The sequence below is a fragment of the Chinchilla lanigera genome, unplaced genomic scaffold, assembly GCF_000276665.1.
Source record: "Chinchilla lanigera isolate Chin_1 unplaced genomic scaffold, ChiLan1.0 scaffold00014, whole genome shotgun sequence".
In the NCBI taxonomy this organism is placed as follows: Eukaryota; Metazoa; Chordata; class Mammalia; order Rodentia; family Chinchillidae; genus Chinchilla; species Chinchilla lanigera.
Window position 1 is genome coordinate 20,316,076 of NW_004955415.1, and position 20,356 is coordinate 20,336,431.

Consider the following 20,356-nt stretch of genomic DNA (forward strand, 5'->3'; position numbering starts at 1 on the left):
TTTATTTAATGAATAAAGAACTACTCAACTGTTCTGGGCTCTACGTATTCCGTGACTGACCAATCATAAAGCGCTGGTGTCTGTCGCTCAGAGGCAAACCCTGCCTTCCTATACAGCTACCTGGAAAACGAGGAAACTCGCCCTGCCACTCCCTCCCTGGATCGGGTTGGATTTTTGGACATGCGCAGTAAGAGCTAGTCGCCTTTGTAGCTGACTTCCGCCCTCAGTCTTTGGAACCAAGGATTACAGCGAGGTCAGAAGTTCAAAGTGGTGTCCTTCACCAGATTATTTCCGGGTTATCTAAGATGTTTTTCGACTCAAAGACAGAAGTTTTACTCTCTTGGATTATTCCAAAGACTAAGAGAGGAAGTTATGTTTAAAATGGCTATTTTTAACTAAAATTCCTCTTATTATTGTCCTCATGGAAAATATTTTCCACTTTTGAGCTATTAATTTTCAGGTATCAATTAAACCACAGTGATACTGTGTTTTATTTTCTCTCCATCGCTACTACAAAGCACTGGAATAACCGTAATTCATCACTTGCCAATCATATTCTTTGCGTCCACCGCCTCTAAACGTCAGCCTGTGCCGCCATTTTTGTTGCGGTCACACCGTAAAAGTCGTGATGTCCTCGGTGGAGGACATTTTTATTTAGGGCAGAGTCCTTGCTTTATCCGAGCAGCAACCTAGTGATTTGCCGCCATCTTAAATCCTGGCTCCGGCTTCAAGGCCATGCGAAGCTACCGAGATCATCTTGTATTTGGGCGGGTGCCGCGCGCCCTGTCGCGCGGGGTACCTTGGGAAAGGGGAAGTGGGCCCCAAATACAAATTTTGAAAGCGTCCGAGAATTGGTTTGGTGGATTTCAGGCTCTGTAGAGTGACTGTCCACAGCCAAGTCCTTCTCCACCAGTGACCCCGGACAGTAACAAAACATACAAAGCCCGAGCCCAAACCCCGCCTCCATCATAGGTAAGACGTGGAACTTCTGGCGACCTAAAATGGTCATCACTGGAACTGAGTGTTTGCCCACCACCGTATGCTTTTCGGCTTTGGTTTTTTTTTCAGGCTTTTCCAAATTTTTCTTCCTGTGCTTCAGCCTCTCCTCATTATTTTCGAAGAGCTGAAACGTTGTTAACTAGCAGGGTGCGAGAGGCCTGGGGTTTAAAGAAGAGAAAATGTTAACCAAAAAAAAAATTTTTTTAGGACAAAATGGAACCCAGTGGATAGGCCAGTTACTGGTATCAAATTGTGGCGTCTGCGTCCATTTGTACATAGACCTCGTCCCAGAGAACTTTGGAGCGTGATGTAAATACAGATTATGTTTGCATGGAGTTCCCATTCATTCATTCATTAATAGGCTTATTAAATGCTTGTTTTAGACCGTAAAAATGCAGCAGTAAACTGATACAACTTGGAAGCCTCTTTCCATCATCCGACATATCCTAGGTTGTGACCTGGAGGACAGTATTCTATAGTTCGTAGCGTTGCTAGAGTCTACAAACCAGCATTTCATTTCTCATTTCCTCTAATCCCTAATTTTTTCCTTACCTAGGAGTGAATTATGTTGATAGTTAATGTTTGGACTCTCGATATAACCCTATTTGTAAGCAAGTTAGCCAATATTGGAATTAGAATTCAAATTCTTTTAGGTCCCCGTTGCTAAGAGTGTGGTTCAGCTCCCACGAGCATCAATATCGTGTGAAATCTTGTTACGGATGCAAAGTCATCCCCCACTTTAGATCTAGGAATCAAAATGTTCTCCCAGAAGTGCACTTCAGCGTTCAAGAACTGCTGATACAGGACATGGGATAAAGAGAATCGCCTGCCTTTTTCCCACCTGAGCCTCTTAGCCAGATTCCGTGTATTATCAGCTAACTAAATGTTCAAATACGATGGCTATTTTTGGCTTATTTTCCTGTTCTGAGGCCAGAGTTGAGGTCATGACACCAACATAACATGTCAAAAAGTTGACAAGAGTCTTTGTTGCTCCAGTATGCGTTTATGTAACTGACAACATTCAAGATGTAGAGTTTTTTTCTTTAAATCTTCACATCCAATTTACCACTAGTATGTTATTAATATAAAAGGGGAAGGGGGTTGTTGCGATGTTTCTTGTTTTCTCCTACCCTGTGTGGATATTTTAAATTTTAATTTGTTATAAGCTGAACTCAAAAGCCTGCATGTGGACAACAGTTCATTTATTGACTTGAAACCTTGGACCATGGTTTACCAAAGCTTTTTGTGGCGCCTTCCTTTTTTTGTCTCTTTGCCGAGGTGTTTACATCAGGAGTTCCCAACCTTGGACGCATGTGACAGTCACCTGGGGAGTCTTTAAAGCAGACTCAGCCCAATTATCAGCAGAGATTGTGACTGCATAGAACTAAGGAGCCAGTCTGGTATTTGAGAGAACAGCATTTGACTTTCACTTTTTTCATGACAGTGTATGTTAGGGATTTTTCCTGCTGCCCTTGTGGTTTTACTTAAAATAATCAGGTTTGTGAAGGCAGTGAAAAGAATTGGGATTCGAATGTGGTCAACCAGCTTCTTAGTAACTGATCACTTGCCATTTATTTTTTGTGCCTTAAGCAAGCTGTTCAGCCTCTCTGTCTCTTTTCCCTTTGTCTATTAATAGGGTAAAGAAGGATGAAAGTTGTTGTTTTATTTATCCTTCTGTGAATGTTTCAAGTTGCAGTGAATGGGAATGTATATGTGTATTTTCTGTGAATGTATGTATCTTGGGAATATAAGGAAGAAAAGTATTCCATGGCAGTATGCATTGCTTTTGAATGTTACATGTTGCATTGTATGTTGAAGGTGGCAGTAGAGCAGGATATATAAAGAAATGAACTCTGGAGTTAGAGGTCCTGGCTGCAAATCCTACCTTTTCTACTTAGGAGCTGTGTGACCTCATGTGGATTACCTAACTCTGTCTGTTTCTTCATTTGTAGATTTGATGTGAGCGTTAGCTAGGTTAATACAAGAAAAGGGTTTAAAATGCTTGGCCTGGCTTGGCTGGATGAGGTGGCGCACATCTGTAATCCCAGCACTTGGGAGGCTGAGGCAGGAGGATCCTTGCGAGTTCAAGACCAGCCTGGGCTACAAAGTGAGTTCAAGGTCAGCCTGAACTGCATAGCAAGACCCTGTCTCAAAAAGACAAAAATACATAAATAAATTTTAAAAATGCTTGGCACATAGAAACAGCTATGTGCATATTGTTATTTTTTATGTTTAAATATTTGGCTTATTAAGATTTTGTTTATGCACACATCTTTTGTTTTTTGTTTTCATTTGAAAAGGCTCGTAACAAAAACCAGCCTTTTTGAAATACAACTGTGATACAGTAAGATATATATATTTAAAGTGTACGACGACATGTTTTATATGTGCACACCAGTGAAACTGTTACCACAATCAAGAAAATGAACATAGCCACCACCCTCAAAAGTTTCCTGTTGTCCTTCATGGTCCTTCTGCTACTCTCTGTCAGGTCCCTAGTTGATCACTATTGCCAAATGCACTTTCTAGGTTTTTATGTAGAAGGAGTCTTGCAATACATGATTTCTTTGGTGGTGACTCTGGCTCATTTCACTCATCATGACTGTTTTGAGATATATCTTTGTTGTATAAACAGCCATTCCTTTTTAGTTGTTGAATAGTATTCTACTGTGTTTTTGTCTACCAGTTGTTAGCCATTTAGATTGTTTTCATTTTCACTGTTTTCACTTTGTTTGATTTTCTAGCTTGTCTGAATAAAAAAAAGATGACAGTGGTAAAACGTGTGTGTTGGGATTTGGCTATTGTGTAGTTTATGAATTTAACTTTTATGAATGAGACATTGTGGCTTTTTTATAATACAGATATTGGGATGGGGGATGTAGTTCAGTGGTAGACCATTGGGTGGCATGCACAAGGCCTTGGGTTCAGTCTTTAGCATTGTTTAAAAAAAGAGGAAAGAATACATGTATTGGCATATGTACCCACTTTGCCACACATCTCCTCTCTGTCTCTGTCTCTGTCTCTGCCCTCGCCCCTGCCCCTGCCCCTGTGTGTGTGTTTCTCTTGCTCTCTATCACTGTCTCTGTCTCTGTCTCTATTTCTGTCTCTGTCTCTGCCCCACCCCTACCTCTGTGTCTCTGTCTCTCTCTCCAGCATCTTGCTGTGTTGTCCAAGCTGACCTCAGATTTGTAATCCTGCAGCAGCTTCAGGCTTTGGAGTAGCCGGGATTATAGATGTGTGTCACTGTGCCCGGCAGATGGTTATTTCTCCATGTATACATGTGTAATCATTTTAAGCTGTTTTAATTCTTTAAAGCCAAAGTCTATTATTTATATATTACTTTTGAAAAGTTGAAGACAATAATTTATGCAAATTGGAAACTTGCTAGTTAGGTAGCAAAGTAGGGATATAAAAAGCCCAGCAGAAATGTCATAAAATCCCCCTTTGCTAGTATCTGCACAGCACCACTGATATTTTGAGTCTTTTTTGCTTCTATTATAGAAAACCAGAGCCTCCTTTTAGAAAAACTTTCACACTGTTTACATTCTGTTCTTGAATGAATCAGTGCTGGTTTAGAGTTGGATATGACAATTAGAGACAGTATAGTATAATTAATAAGTTCATTATAGCTAAGTATATGTTATAAATATCTTGGGCATAAAATTCATTTGTCCATTTTGATTTATTCTCTAATGAGGAAAGATTGGCTTTTTTAAAATTAAAAAGTACTTTTAATTGATATACAGTAAAATCCACTCTTGTGATCCAGTTGGGTGAGTTTTGACTAATGCGTTGTGTACCCACTGAGATGAGGCTCCACAACAGCTCCCCCACCACATTCCCCCCCCCCGCTCCCCCTTTGTAGTAGCCCCCTTTGCTCCTAGAAACCAGTGATTCATTCTTCACGTTACCGTTTTTCATTGAAAAGATTTGATTTTAAGATGGCTGCATTAGTGCAGTGACATTTTTTGTGTGGGAAGGGAGACAGCAGTGGCCGAGTGGACTTGGTTGCACAGGGCAGCGATCATGCTTTGTGCTTCCGCCTCCTGGGTTAGAGAATCGGACTGAGGACCCACTGGGGACCGGGCAGTTCCTGTGATCCTCATGCATTCCTGTGATCCTCATGAGACCCGTTTTATAGATAGAAAGCCAGAGGCTTAGGGACTTGGACAGTTGAAGGTCACAGGGAGAGGCAGAGTAGAAGGATGTGTTTGCCTAGGACTGGAGACGTTGACTGCACTATCTATGTGTGGCTGCCTGAGTCCCTCCTGAGAAAGTATCAAAGAAGAACTCAGTATTGCCTATGCTGAAGCATCCCTGCAAGGCCTGTGGGGTAGGGGCCAGCAGGAAGGGGAGCCCCAGATGGTGGTCACCCAATGCCCTAACAGAAAGATAGGTCTGGCTGTGGAATTAATTTTCCTAGAGAATTTTTTGTTTTGTTTTGTTTCATCTCATCTTTTTGAGACAGGGTTTCACTATGCGGTTCAGGCTGGCCTTGACCTCACTTTATAGCCCAGGTTGGCCTCAAACTTGCAGCGATCCTCCAGCCTCAGCCTCCCTAGTGCTGGGGTTACAGGCGAGTGCCAACACACCCGACACAATTTCTTAGAGAATTTTAACATTTGACCTACATTTAATGACCAAAATGTCCACATATTTTGTTGTTTATAATACCTTCTTTTCCCTGTTGGAGCTTGTCTGTTTGCTTGCTTTGTTTTGTTTTTTTACAAGTGTATGTTGGCTTTCAACATAAACTACAGTATATGAACAATAGGAAAAGCTGGTGTTCTTTTTTATGCTGAAGGTGCTCCTTCAAACTTTATCTCAGTTGTTACCAGTAGGACTTTTGTTCATTTGTCTTTTTTTTTTAATATTTTGTTATTTTGTGATTCCTTCCTTGATATTGGTGTTTGGGGTGATAGTTTGGGGCAGCAGCAGTGAAATGATTTTTCATTCTTGACTCATAGCTGCAACTTCAGAATTTCTAGGGTCTTTGTTGTGTGCTGCTTTTGCTCTCATAGCTAAGAAAGTTTTTCAAGATGAGAAAAGCATTAATACTTTTCTAGATAAAATATGAAATCTAGAGATTAGAAGCGTAAAGTTAATTTTTGGCTTTGTAAACTAGAGGGGTTACTTTTGCTTGTGACATAGGCCAGCAATGCTAAAAGAAAGACAAATGGGAATTTCAGAGTGGTGGAGACTTTCCCACAGAATAATCTTAGGAGGTCATTGACTTTCTTTTATTAGAGTTTATCTCTGCTCTGCATTTAAAATGACAGGACCATCACGTGATATTATTTAATCTACTTCCATTCCTTCCCAAAATTAATTTTCCTAAAGATCTTAGGATCTTTCCCTTCCCTGTCTGGACATACATGCACACATATTTCTGGTGGGGTCAGACATTATCAAAGTGTCTTCTTGGTGAACGGTGCCTGTTTTTGGCCCAGAGAAACTGGGCTCAGGAATGCAGAATAGCGGATGAGCTTTATTTATAGATTAATGATATGCTTCAAGACTTTTTAGCATGCTTCTGTAAATTGTATGCTTTCATGCACAGGAAAATTCATCATTTTGGAGATTGTTTTGAATTTTATATAAAACAGGCAACAAAATCAAAACGCCACTGAATTTAGACATTAACCAATAGCTCTGATAACAAAGGCTTTTTAACATTTATGTCTTAAACCCTGGGCATGAAGCCTGCTGCTGTTTCTGGAAAGCAACTTTGAGGGCAAAGGAAAGCAGTTTTTTGAGATACATAGTTACTGTGTGTGTGCGTGCGCACGCGCATGTACACATGCATACATTACCTTTTTAAGTAATTATTTTTATTAGTCCGTGTTTGCAGTACATAATGATTGCATTCAGTCTGGGGAGTTGAGACTTGTATATAACACATCTTAATTCTTTTTACTTCCCCTTCCCATCAATAAAACAAGTTTAGAAAAGCCTCTGGATGCTCTCAGATTTGAAAATCAGTATGCAAACAAATATTGTCTTTTCCATTCACATGAGTGGTAGGATAACAGTATTTTAAGGACAAAAAAATTTATGCACTGAAAAACTCATCTCCCTGGCCTAAAGTTCAACTGTATCTCTGATCTGTGTCCATTATTTCTGTATTGAGCGCTAGGGTGTTCTGTTTATGAATTTATTTCTGAAGGACAGCTTTTCCAGCTGTGACCATATGACACAAGTAATGGTTTGGTTTATTTATTGAAAGGGTCAGGAGTGCACTGACCTCCTCATACGAAGGCTGAATTGGAAACTGGGACAGTAAAGGTGCGTTGGATATGGAGATAAAAATCTGAAAATAAAGTAACTCTCTGGAGCTGTGATTTAGTTACATCGAGCAACTCGAGGCGGCAGCCTTCTGCCACAGGCCTGTACTAGGCCTAGGTGTAAGGAGGCCAGGCCCAGACCCCGTCCCCAGGAAGCTTGTTAACTGGAGAGAGACCGAGGACCAGCGGTCTGGGCAATACAAGAGCAATGTGTGAGACCAAAGAGCAATAGTGCCCCCAAGAGCTCTGCCAGGCACGGGTGGTGTCTGAGCTGGTTCTGAAGGTAACTTGCCTTGGGAGAAAGGGGACACCAGCCCATGGTGAGGCGGAGATCAGAACCGCGTGGTCCAGGACACAGCAGTACTGACAGCCAAGGCCGAGAGGTGCAGGTGTGGGCAGGGCACCAGCATCTGTGTTTTCCAACGCATTCAGACTTTATTCACAACTCTGCCTCTGCGCTGCACCTCCAGTCCGAGTGGTTTCAGGTTTCATATGGCCGCATCTATCACTCTTTCATTACAGTTTGTGCTTTTGTGTTTCATTAAAAAGTCCTTTCTTCTGAGTTCCTAAGAATGCTGTCTAAGAGGCTATAGTTTTCCACACTTGTGTTTTTAACTTATCTGCAATTACGTGTGTGTACTGTGAGATAGTGGTCTGCTGTCATTTTCCCCCATGAGCGCTAGTAGTGTGACCACAGCTCAGCCAGTGGAGCCCCCTCATTTCTCCCCTGTTGGCAGTGCTGCTCCCTGCTCATTTTCAGCAGCACGCAGGGTATTTTTGCCCGTTCCTTCCTCCTTATCTCCACTCAGTTTATCTACTGTAGCTTCACATTAGATTTGCTGTATGGGGAAGACAGACTCCCTGCTTATGAGCTTTTGTTCTCCCCTTTTTGGTTTTTTTGTTTTTGTTTTGTCTTTTTGAGACAGGGTCTTGCTATGTAGTTCAGGCTGGCCTTGAGCTCACTTTGTCACCTAGGCTGGTCTTGAACTCACAACGATCCTCCTGCCTCAGCTTCCTGAGTGTTGGGATTATAGGTGTGCACCACCGTGCCTGGTGCTGTTTTTTCTTTTGCTCTTCCTTGGGTCTCAGTGATGGGAATAGTGTTAAGTTAATCAGTGTGAGGAGGTCTTGCATATGTCTTACTCAGTTGCTTTTTTTTTTTTTAATGTGTGGGATGCTGCTATAGCGGATATTTTAAATTTTACATTTTCTACCACTTTCAAAGACATTGCTTTTAATGGTTCATCAAACATGTTTGGTTACATTTTATGCTTTTTAATATCTTCTGATGTTTTTATTTTTTTCTACTTCTATTGAAGTACTTTTTTCTGCCTCTTTTTGTACTTCATTTTTAAAAACTATTGCAGGTTTTTCTAGTTTAAACCAGTCTTGTACTCCTGAGAACCTCACTTGGTTCTGATTTTTTTTTTATAAGTTGACGTATTCAGATGGCTTCTATTTGTTTAGGATTCTTGCTTCTATGTTCATGTGTAGAATTGACCACGATTTTTCTTTCTTGGTTTTGCTGTCAGCGCTTCTTGAAAGGAATTAGTGGTTTCTCTCTTAACCGTCCTCTGGAAGAATTTGTGTACCGGCATTAGGTATTCCTTGAATTGCTGTTGGCTTTTGGGTGGTGGAGTTTTAGAAATAGAAGAGACTTTAGAGGCCTGTTTGGCTGAAGCAGGAAGAGTTAAGTGGGAGGCTCAAAGTGGGAGACACTTTCCACCGAACTGTGACTCAGCTGTTTCATTCCTATAGACACCCTACTTCTAGAGGAAAGGAAGTGCCCCACTTTATCATGGAAAATGGGTGTCTCAGTGTCTTCTTGACGAAGCTTATGCGAATTCCAGTCAGAGAGGCTTGGAGACATCCGTGAGTTTGGTCTGCCAGCACAGGCTGGCAGACGTCCCCACGGCGACTCAGAGAGCGGTGCCCACAGCGACGACAGAGGGTAATTTTCACCTGGAATATCAAAGAAATGGTCAGTGTATGGTACTTCTCTGAACATTTGTAAAGATTTGGTATGTTTTTAAAAATTCGAAAACATTATATGAAGGTTCTGTACGTACGAGACTCAGCTGCACCTACGTGGACCGGTTCTTCGCCCAGCAGAATTTCTTGTGCACCCTGTAGTGTTACGTTCGGCGCTGCTCCGCCGGCTGCTCACCTGGTGTGTTGTGCTGCCGCTGTGGTTTAGGGTGGTGTGACTGTGTTTGGGGCTTAACACTCCAGTTCCGTTCGTTTCGGATTTCAGTTCACCCTGACGTTCATCCTGAGCTCCCAACCCTGATGCAGTCAGGAACTGAAGGGAAGATGCTTCCCTTATCCGAAATGATTTTAGCAAATATGCAAGCTCAAGGTCTGTGTGTAGCTTCATGTCCAAATGTGTAATGGGCTTTCTCTTCGTAGAATTCACTCACTTATTTGTTTAATCACTTTGATGAGAAAAAGATGTGTTGATTTTCTTTTTTTTTTGCGATAGAGTTTTGTTATGATGTCCAGGTTGGTCTTGAGCTCATAGTCCTCCTGCTTCAACCTCCCGCGTTGCTGGGATTACAGGTCTCTACCACTATGCCTGACTCACTTATTTATGTATTATATATGAAGATGTGTGCCACATTACAATGCATAATGATAAATTAAATCACATTTTAAAAACTAGTTTCTTTACGCTTTCTTTTAGCAGAACAGAACTATTAGTCATGTAACTTTATTTAGTGCTGTGCTCTGCTTCCTGAGCTTATATCTTGGTGGGAGCTGAGAGTAGTGTCTTAGGAATTTCATACCTGCTTTGACAGCCTGCTTAGCTGTCCACGGTGACAGTTCTGCTTGTGACACAGGGTGGTAGTTTTCCCTCAGCAGGCTCCGCAAGCCCCAGCTAGCACTTGGCTAGGTTGCCATCTGTGAGATCCTGACCTGGGCCCAAAAATTCTCCAACATTGTGGGTTTGCATCTCCAAGCATTGTGGAAGCAAGTAAAAATTTATTTCCCTGGAGACAGAGTGACTCATGATATTAAATGGGGGCTGAAATATATATGGTTCCTTTTTCCCATGTAGATTATTTTACTTTTCAAGATTACATTATTTTATATAGAAATATTTTCTTTATAGCTCTAGATTCCTGCAGATCATATTTTTGAGACAGGGTTTTGATAACACATATACATATATGCACAACTGTTGTGTCAGCTGAAAATGTAGCCTTCACTGTGATGTGGTGCCGTAATCCATCAGTCGCAGAGTTTGAAAGCCTTGGCTTGGCCTTCCGTGTGGTCTGCCTGGCCTTTGGAAAAGGAAGGATGTTGGGGAAAACCAGAGTGTATTCTAAAGCATTAACTGACCCGTGCTTCACCTTTGTTGTGTGCTTACTGACCACTGTCCCCCTTTCCTCTGTCCGGCTGATCTGCCTGAGTGTACTTTAAGAACCCCCACTGGGGGATTCCCTAAATTTTTAGCAAAATTGTTGAAGCCTGACTTAACCAACTGATTTTATATTTATCAGGCTCAAACAATAGGTTAAGGTTGTACCTTACGTTTTTCAGGGCAACCTTTATGAACATGTCTTTGATTTTTTTTTTTTAGGGACCCGCCTCATTGATACCTATATCTAAATGGGCTTGCTAAGATGAATATGGACATTATTAAAATTTCTCTAAGTCATTAACAGTTTTTTACTCAAAGAATGGAAACAAATAACTTAGAGTTCGAGTAAAGATATTCTTCCTGTTTAAAAAAATTAGAATTAAATGCTGGCAGATTTGTTTTTAAAAAATCATCAGATATTTAGAAAATCACTTTAGACTAAGTAATAGTAATTATTATAATAATGCTCATAATTCATCTGTGTGTGTAACTAGATGTAATTCATCTAGTGCTTGTAAAACATTATATTGGGTGGTTTTGCATTGGGGGGCAGTCTGGGGATCAAACTCAGGACCTCACACACGTTAATGCAAGTGCCACATTTACAGTCCTATGTGTCCTCCTACTTAGTCCTTAGTAAAAATTTTAAAAGGGGCTGAGGTGATAGGACAGAGTGAAGGCCCTGGCTTCAGTCCGCAGTAAAGGGGAAAAACTCCATATAACTAAAAATACTTGCCATATTCTGCATCCCTATAGCTATTGTGTTTGTTGCTATTAATATTACTGATCTTAGTCATTGCTTCTAGAACTCTCCATTAAACATTAGCACTTTGTTCCCTTTAATTGCCATACTCCCACCACATATATTGACATATTCACTCATATTCCCCATCCTTCTAATACTGCCAAAATATATTATTTAGGTCAAAATTTAGTGCTTGCTATAATGAGTATAAATACTAGTCATACTGAGCTGTGTTGTGAAGTGCTTTCTTCCTTTTTTTTGGTCTTTTCACAGACCTTGCTTATCCTGGAATCAGTAATTTCCTTGTTACAGCTCACTTGCTTAGCTTTCATCATACTTGTCCTAACCACTTGTTCTTCAGCCTTGTCTGAAGTTCATCTGCAGGCAGGCAGACCTTGCTGGACGCTCCAGGTCTGTGTGCCTGGTGGGGCACCTCGTGCCCACAGCTGTGGTGCAAGGACCTCCCTCAGGATCCTGGGCTTGCCTCGGCCCTTCTCCTGGCTCCATCTTCCTGTTTCCTTCATCTTCCTCTTTCTTGGTTAATTTCCTCATTTTAGAGAAGTGTATCTTCAAATACACTTGGCTTCCTGAGAAAGGAGGCATGGGACATTTTTTCAGACCTTGCGTGTCTAAAAATGTTTCTTTCCTTTGTGTTTAAATGCAGCTGGAAGTTAGAAACAATTTTCTCAGAATTTTGAAGATATTTCTTTGTTTCTTTAGCCTCCAGAGTTATTCTGGGCCAGGTCTGACACCTGATCCTTTGAAGTCTCTACCTCAGGCCCCCCTACCCCCAGCTTTCTAAAAGATTCTTTCTATTCCCAGTGCTTAAAAATTCACTATAATATATGCCCAAATATGGGTCTGTTTTCATCCTGAGTTTTATATGCTAATCCCAAACTGGTTCTTTAATTTTAATTTATTTTCTCTTATTTTTCATCTTTCTGTTTTTGCAGAAGTTTCTGATTTACTCAGCTTTATCTTCCAACTCCTGGTAAATTTTTCATTTCAACTATCATACTTTTAATTTGTTGTTTTCTAAGTTTCTGTTTTTGAAGTTATTTTTTGCTTCATGGATGTCGTATTTCAAATTTCCCTAATAATAGGTTTTTTTGTTCATTTGTTTTCTAATGTTTCCTTCAGCTCCGCGTTCTCTGTGTTAACCAAGTAGTTTTTTCTGTCTGGTTTATTTTCTTTCATGCTAGAGCCTTGCCTTAGATGGTAGGTGATTCCTGGTTATTTGCTTGTGTTTGAGAGTGGGGCATTAAAATGATGCCTGAAATTTCTGCACATGGGTGTGGACTTCACTTTGGAGGCATCAGTCTAGGCTGTTTTCTTGGAGAACCCCTAATGTCAGAATTTTTAGACCCTGCCTTTCGATCAGTGCAGTACTCTGAATGGGGAGGTTTCAGTCTCCCCTCTGGAGAGTCTAGACAGGGTGCGGAAGCATGCAGAATGGGGAAAATCTCAGTTGTGATACTTTGCTAGTCTCTTCTTTTTCAGCAGGGTAAGTCCCCAACTGACACTCTGCCCATTGCTTTCCATACAGGGGATTCTCTAGCTGAGCACCGTAAAAGGGAACATTAACCTTTCTATTGCCAAGTAGTATCCTACTGTATGGACAATTTCATGTTCTGTTTATCCATTCATTAGTTGATGGATATTTTTGGTTTTGGTGAGTAATGCTGCTGTGGACACACCTGTATAAGGTTTTGTTTGGATATAATGTTTTTATTTTTCTTGGGTATTAGCCTAAAAATACAAATGCTCTAACTTCTAGCTTTTGAAGAACTGCCAAAGTATTGTCCACAATATTTTACATTTCCAGGAGCAGTGTGTGAGTTCCCACTTAGCCATAGCCCTGCCAATTCCTCTTTTTCTTTTATTTTGATTTAGACACTTCGTATAAAGTGATATTGCATTGTGTTTTTCATTTGCATTTCCTTAATGATGTAAATGTCTTTGAAAAAAATATCTGTTCAAATTCTTTGCACACTTTTAAGTTGGGTTATTTATCCTTTTATTGAACTGTAAGTTTTTTCATGTATCCCAGACACAAGTTTCTTATAAGATGTATGATTTGCAGATTTTTGGGGGTCGTATTTTGTGCACTGTTGTTCTGCTTTCTTTGAAGTACAAAGGATTCTTATTTTTCTGAAGTCTAATTTACTTTTTTCTTTTGTCATTTGTGCTGGGGTATCATATAAGAAGCTACTGCCTAATGCAAAGTTACAAAAACTTACACCTATGGTTTTTTTCTAAGAGTTTTATAGTTTCAGCTCATGTTTAGGTCTTTGATCCATTTTGAGTTAATTTTTCCATGTAGTGTTATAGAAGGGATGGATTTCAGTATGTTGCTTGTGGATATCCAGTTGTCCCAGCCCTGTTGTTGAAAGGACTACTTCCCCATTAAATTGTCTTGACACCCTTGCTGAAAACCAGCTGGCCATAAATACGGATCTGTTTTTAGATTTCTAATTTTATTCTATTGATCATCTGTGCATCCATTCTAATGGTAGCACCACGTTGTTCTGAATTAGTTTTTACATGGGGAAGTCTGAGCTCTCTAGCTGCTTTAGGTATTTTTTTTCCCCAGGATTGTTTTGGCTGCTCTAGATCCCTTCCATTTTCATATACATTGTAGAAGAAGCTTGTCAGTTTCTATGTAGAAGTGAGCTGGGATTTGATAATGGATTGTGTTCAATCTGTAGATTACTTTGGGGAATAATTGCTATGTTAATAGTTTTAAGTCATTCCAGTTCATAAACCTGGGATATATTCTCATTTACCTAAGGCTTTAATTTCTTCCAGTAATGTTTTATAGTTTTTGATTTACAAATCTTACACTTATTTTGTTATTTATTCCAAAGGTTTTTTTTTTTTTCTTTTGGTGTGTTTGTGGGGTGTTGGGCATTGAACCCCAGGCCTGGGCCTCCCACATGCTGGGCACATGCTCTATCACTGAATAACATTTCCAGCTCTTTCTGTTTTTTATTTCAAGATAGGGTCTCACTAAGTTGCCCAGGCCAACCTCCAATTTATGATCCTTTTGCCTCAACTTCCTGAGTAGCTGGGATTTTAGATATGCACCGCCATGTCTGGCGCTAAATATTCTTTTTCTTGGTGTTATAAATGGGATTGTTTTCTTCATTTTTCTTTAAGACTGTTCTTTGCTGGTATATACAAATGCAATGGATTTTAAAAAACCTTCCACAATGGGTTTATTAATCCTAATAGTTTTGTGTGTGTGATTCATTAAGATTTTCAATATATAAAAACATGTTATTTGTGAATAAGATAGTGTTTATCTTTTCTTCCTAATTTATATACCTTTTCTTTCTTTCTTCTTTCCTAAGTGCTCTGGCTAGAATAACTAGTACAGTGTTGAACAGACATCCTTATCTTTTCCTTACCTTGGGGGAGAAAACATTAAGTCATTGATTATTGTGTGATTTTAGGTGTAGATTTTTCATAGATGTCATTACTTAGGTTGTGGAATGCTCTTCTATTCTTGTTATATTAGATTTTTAAATACCAAACAAGAATTCTGATTTTATTAGTTTTTTTTTAATGATCATGTACTAATTTTCTCTTTTATGCTATGAATATATGATGTATTATAAGGCTTAACTTTCAGATGTTAAGCAGTCATTGCATTCTTTGTTTTTAATTAATCATTGCATTCTGCAGGGGGGGATCTAACTTGGTTATGGCATATAATATTTTAAAACATTGCTAGATTGGGTTTGCTGGTATTTTGTTAAGGATTTTTGTGTCTTTATAAGGGATATTGATGTTATAGCTTTTATGATGTTTCAGTCTGGTATTAGCATCTGCTTTAAACATTTAGTAGGCTATTCTATGGAAGCTTTCTGGATTTTTTTTCTTTGTGAGTAGGTGGTGGGGATGTCTTTGTTGCTGTTCTTTGTTTTGTTTTGTTTTGTTGAGATAAGGTCTCGCTGTTTAGCTCAGGCTGACCTTGAACTCACTATGTAGCCCAGGCTGTCCTCGAACTCATGGCAATCCTCTTGCCTTGGCCTCCCAAGTGCTGAGATTACAGGTGTGTGCCACCATGCCCAGGGTCTTTGTGAGCAGTTTTTAAGCTACTGATTCAATATAGTAATTTTGTTAAGGACAATTAAAAGTGAGTATTCAGTTCACAAATTCATACTGGAATGAATTTGTTTATTATTTTTATTTATTTTTCAGCCAGTTTTTTCCTATAAACTATTGAAAAGAGATTTTGATATATATAATTATAACTTTACTTTTTTCTCTCTTAAAGGTCTTATAGTTGCTGTGGAAATCAATAAATAATGGCATCTAAGAAATTTGCTGTTAAAGTAAGTAATACTTAGTTTTCTTTAAAATGATTGATCACTTTCTAATGTGAGTTCTATGTTGATTGAAAATTGAAGTTCTGAACTTTATTCTACTTTTTATTTTGGGATTCTGAAAGTTTTAAGTACACACATTGAAATTTTTTATTTTAAGAATAGTATGATTAGCTAGAGCAATTAGACAAGGGAAAGAAAGAAAAAGAATAAAAATAGGAAAGGAAGAAGTTAAACTATGATTATTCACAGATGACATAATACTCTACATGGAAGACCCCAAAAACTCCACCAAAAGATGCCTAGATTTAATAAACAAGTTCAATAGTGTAACAGAATACAAAGTCAGCAGTCAAAAATTAGCATTCCTGTACACAAACAACAAACTCACTGAGAGAGAAATTAGGGAAACCGTATCCTTTACAATAGCATCCAAAAAAATGAAATACTTAGGAATCAATCTAGCAAAGCAAGTAAAAGATCTGTATGGGGGAAATTTCAATACTCTGAAAAGAGACATCGAAGAGGATTTCAGAAAATGGAAAGATGTTCCTTGCTCATGGATAGGAAGAACCAGCAATGTAAAAATGAACATACTTCCAAAACTGTTATACAAATTTAATGCAATCCCAATGAAAATACTATTAGCGTATCTCAAAGATCTAGATAAAACATTCCTAAAATTCATTTGGAACTGGAAAAGACCTAGAATATCAAAGGCAATCCTGGGCAACAAAGGCAAGGCAAGAGGCATTACAATCCATGACCTGAAGACCAGTGAGACATATTAGAATATGCAGACACAACTACAAACACATTCAGCCACCTTATCTTTGATAGAGGGGCAAAACATGTTCACTGGAAGAAAGATAGCCTCTTTAATAATCGGTGCTGAAAAAATTGGCTCTCCACACACTGAAGACTAAAACTAGATCCATGTCTATCACCAGGCACTAAACTGAAGTCAAAATGGATCAAAGATCAAAATATTAAATCAGAAACACTAAATCTACTGGAAGAGAAAGTAGGTAGAAATCTTGAAGACATAGGGGCAGGCAGAGAGTTCATGTACAAAAATCAAACTGCACGGGAAATAATTCAAAGAGTCAACAACTGGGATGTCCTCTTATTGAAAAGTTGTTGCACATCAAAAGAAATCCCCCCGCAGAGTAAAAAGAAAATCCATGAATTGGGAAAAAATTTTATCCAACTGCCCCTCAGACAGAGGAGTTCTATCTAGACATATAAAGAATTTTTAAAAATCAGGCCCCTAAAATTCAAAGACCCAATCAAAAAATGAGCATCTGAGATGAATATACACTTCTCAGATGAAGAAATAATAATGGTGAATAAATATATGAAAAAATGTTCAACATCATTGGTCATTTGAGAAATACAAATTAAAACACCAGTGAGATTCCATCTCACCCCAGAAAGAATGGTTATCATTAAGAAATCAGCCAATAATAAATGATGGAGAGGCTGTGGGGAAAAAAAGGAACCCTTCTCCACTGCTGGTGGAACTGTAGATTGGTAAACCGCTGTGGAAATCAGTGTGGAGATTCCTCCCAAAACTAGGATTAGAGGTCCCACTTAACCCAGCTATTATCCTTCTGGGTATTTTCCCAGAAGAATTAAAAACATCATACTACAGAGATATATGTGCACCCATGTTCATAGCAGCACAATTCGTCATCGCAAAACTTCAAAACAACCCAAATGCCCATCAGCTGAGGAATGGATAAAGAAGATGTGGTATTTTTATACAATGGAGTATTACTCAGCTATAAAAAAGATAAACTTCAGGCTTTTATAGGTAAATGGATGCAACTAGAGACCATACTCATAAGTGAAATAAATCAGACTCACATGTGTAAATATTGTATTGTCTCCCAGTGTAAGAACCTGAAAGAGTAAATAAAATCCAAACTGTACAATAGATTTGAAATGGAAAGAAACTGCTCAAAAGGAATTAACAAATGGAATGAAGGAAAGGAGAAAAGTAAGAAAGAAGGAAGAGAGAATATATATATATATACATGTATATATATATGTTATAGCTAAAATAATTATACTACTAATTTTTTTTGGTTTGTTGAAAGGAACAGTTAATGCTTAATTTTTTTTTTCTTGACCAATTTTGCATGCTTATATCTAGTAATCTGAACAGCTACTTTGAAGACAGCAATATGCAATATAAGAACCATTGTTGAATTCCTATCTTGTTTTTTTGAAATTCTGTGTGGTTTCTAATTTTTTTATTGTTTTTTTAAATTATTTTTTATTCTCTTTACAGCAAAAAAAAGAATAAAGAAATTAACAATGGTTATTATACTGCATATTTCTTTATTCTTTTTTGAAAAAAGTTGACTGTGTCTTTCCTGTTGTTTTGGAATTTTGTATCATTTTTATTTTTTTTTTTGTCTTTTTTGTCTCTTTATAATAAAATGTAAAAAAAAGAATAATTTGAGAAGAAAATTAATAGTTTATATAGTTACAAAGAGTTGTGTAGAATGAGTTTTGGTTGTAACTTGTCCCTCAGGGTTAAGAATTGTCATTCACATTGCACATCTATATCAGGATTTCTGACTCTGACAAAGCAGAAAAAAGGTCAAAGTAAAAGAAGCAGGAAAGAAAGAAGCAGTGTATCCTACATACCAAGAGGGGGTTCTTTTGCCTGACTACCCTCCTTGATTTTCTTCTTCTAAATACTCCTTTTATCCCATGATGGCTGGGGCTCAGTATAGAGTGATGGGAGGATTCCATGTGGGGAAGTTGAGAGGAAGAATTGATAAATAATTAGTATAAGTTCTTGGAGACCTTTCATATATATTGGCTATTCTTTAGCCAATATATATGAAATATTATGTGTGCGAATATTATCATAAGTACCAGTTTAAAACATCGAAGTATAAATTATAGTAGTTGATTGACCTCATAAGACAGTATTTAATACCATAGTTTTATTTTTAGCCAGATAAGTGCTTATTTAGACCTACTAATAAATTATAAATTTCATTCCTTGCAATTACTTCTTGTATCTGTATACTTTTTAGTATTTCTTCCAGTGATGGTATATAGATGGTGAACAATCAACTATTTGTCTGTCTAAAAATGTGTTCTATTCTTACTCTAGGTAAGAATTCTGGTGTGAGCATTATTTTCCCTAAGCACTTTAAAGATATTTTTCATTGTCTTCTATATCTGTCATTGTTACTGAGAAATATTTTTGTTATCTATTGATGTTGAAAAACTGCCCTAAAACTTAGTGGCTTAAAACACCAGCCCTTTTATTATCACTCATGATTGTGCTGGTTGCCTGGCCTCAGTTGAGTGGTGGCCCTTTTGGTGTTGGCTGGCCTGCAGTTATCTAGGGACTCGATTTAGGTGGAACATCAAAGATGGCATGCTCTCCTGGCTGGAACCTTACCTGGGTCTGACAGTTGTCCTTCTGTTCTCATCCTCTCTACTCCGTGGTGCTTAGACTTCTCCTTGCCTGGTAGTTCAATTTTGAGGCACCAAACTCCACTTGTTTGAGAACAAATGTTTGTTGGTGTGTAGCAAAGCTCCTCTATATTAGGAAATGTTTCATAACTATTTAAAAAATGATGGTTGTCAAGTATATATACATATATATACACACATATATTTATATATACACATATGTAAATTTATATAAGCGTAGGTCATATCTGAGAGTTGTATAAATCTATGATGTATTTACTAATGTGTTTTTGTCCACTGATTTAATCAGTTGATAAAGGTGTATTAAAGTCTTCAACTATGATTTTAAATTTATGTATTTCTCCTTTTACTTATGTTGATTTTGCTTTATATGTTTTGAGACTATATTAATAGATACATACAGATTTATAATTTCTATGTATTGAATTAAATCTTCATTATGAAATGTCCCTTTTTGTATTTATAGAATACTTCTTAACCTAAAGTCTACTTCTGTGGTAATAAGTGTAACCTGTATTTGGAATCCACCCAGCAAACATGGGTTCCTACTGGATTCCCAAAGCCTGTAAGTCACTGAGCCCCACCCGCATATACAAAGCTTCCCATGATCATTTCGTTGTTTAATTATGAATGGACAAAGGAGTATCAGCATAAACGTAAGGGAAATTTAGAATACTAAAAAAAAAGAATAAAGTGAATGAATAAACTCAGAAAGTCAGAGAAATATTGGGGAGAAGAGGAAGACTTTATGTTATAATTTATTTTCCCTAACAAAGAGATGCTATTATGACCCTGAAACAAGATAATTCCAGGGATATAGCTCAGTGGCACAGTGCCTGCCTGGCAAGCACAAGGTCCTGAGTTCAATTCCCAATAACAAAAGAAAGAAAATCCCTAAGGACAGAAAAGAAGTTTTATAAACTAAAAATATGACGAAAACAAAAATTCAATAAAATCATGAAGGAATATTGCCCAGAAAACAAAGCAAAAGGAAACAGCCGAAATGTAAACAAGGAAATTAGAGTTTTAATACTGATATGAAAAATTGGAGTTCTAGTGCTGGGTGTGGTGGTAGCCTCCCTAATCTCAGCACTTGGGAGGCTGAGGCAGGAGGCAGGAGGATCATTGCGAGTTTGTGGCTAGCCTGGTCTACAAAGTGAGCTCAAGG

General features: G+C 38.3%; 1 protein-coding gene across 2 annotated transcripts in view; it reads left to right on the plus strand.

Moving 5' to 3' along the window:
* Nucleotides 1–588: 588 nt before the first annotated feature.
* Nucleotides 589–20,356, plus strand: part of Slx4ip (SLX4 interacting protein) — a 162,123-nt gene continuing 142,355 nt past the window's right edge. The window contains exons 1-2 of one of the 2 annotated variants that reach the window (XM_005380877.2): nucleotides 589–972; nucleotides 15,675–15,732. In XM_005380877.2, the coding sequence (XP_005380934.1) occupies nucleotides 15,706–15,732 (27 nt within the window). In that variant the 5' untranslated portion in view covers nucleotides 589–972; nucleotides 15,675–15,705. Of the gene's footprint in view, nucleotides 973–9,068; nucleotides 9,265–15,674; nucleotides 15,733–20,356 lie in introns of those variants that run through there. The other variant, XM_013512260.1, reaches the window with a different exon arrangement.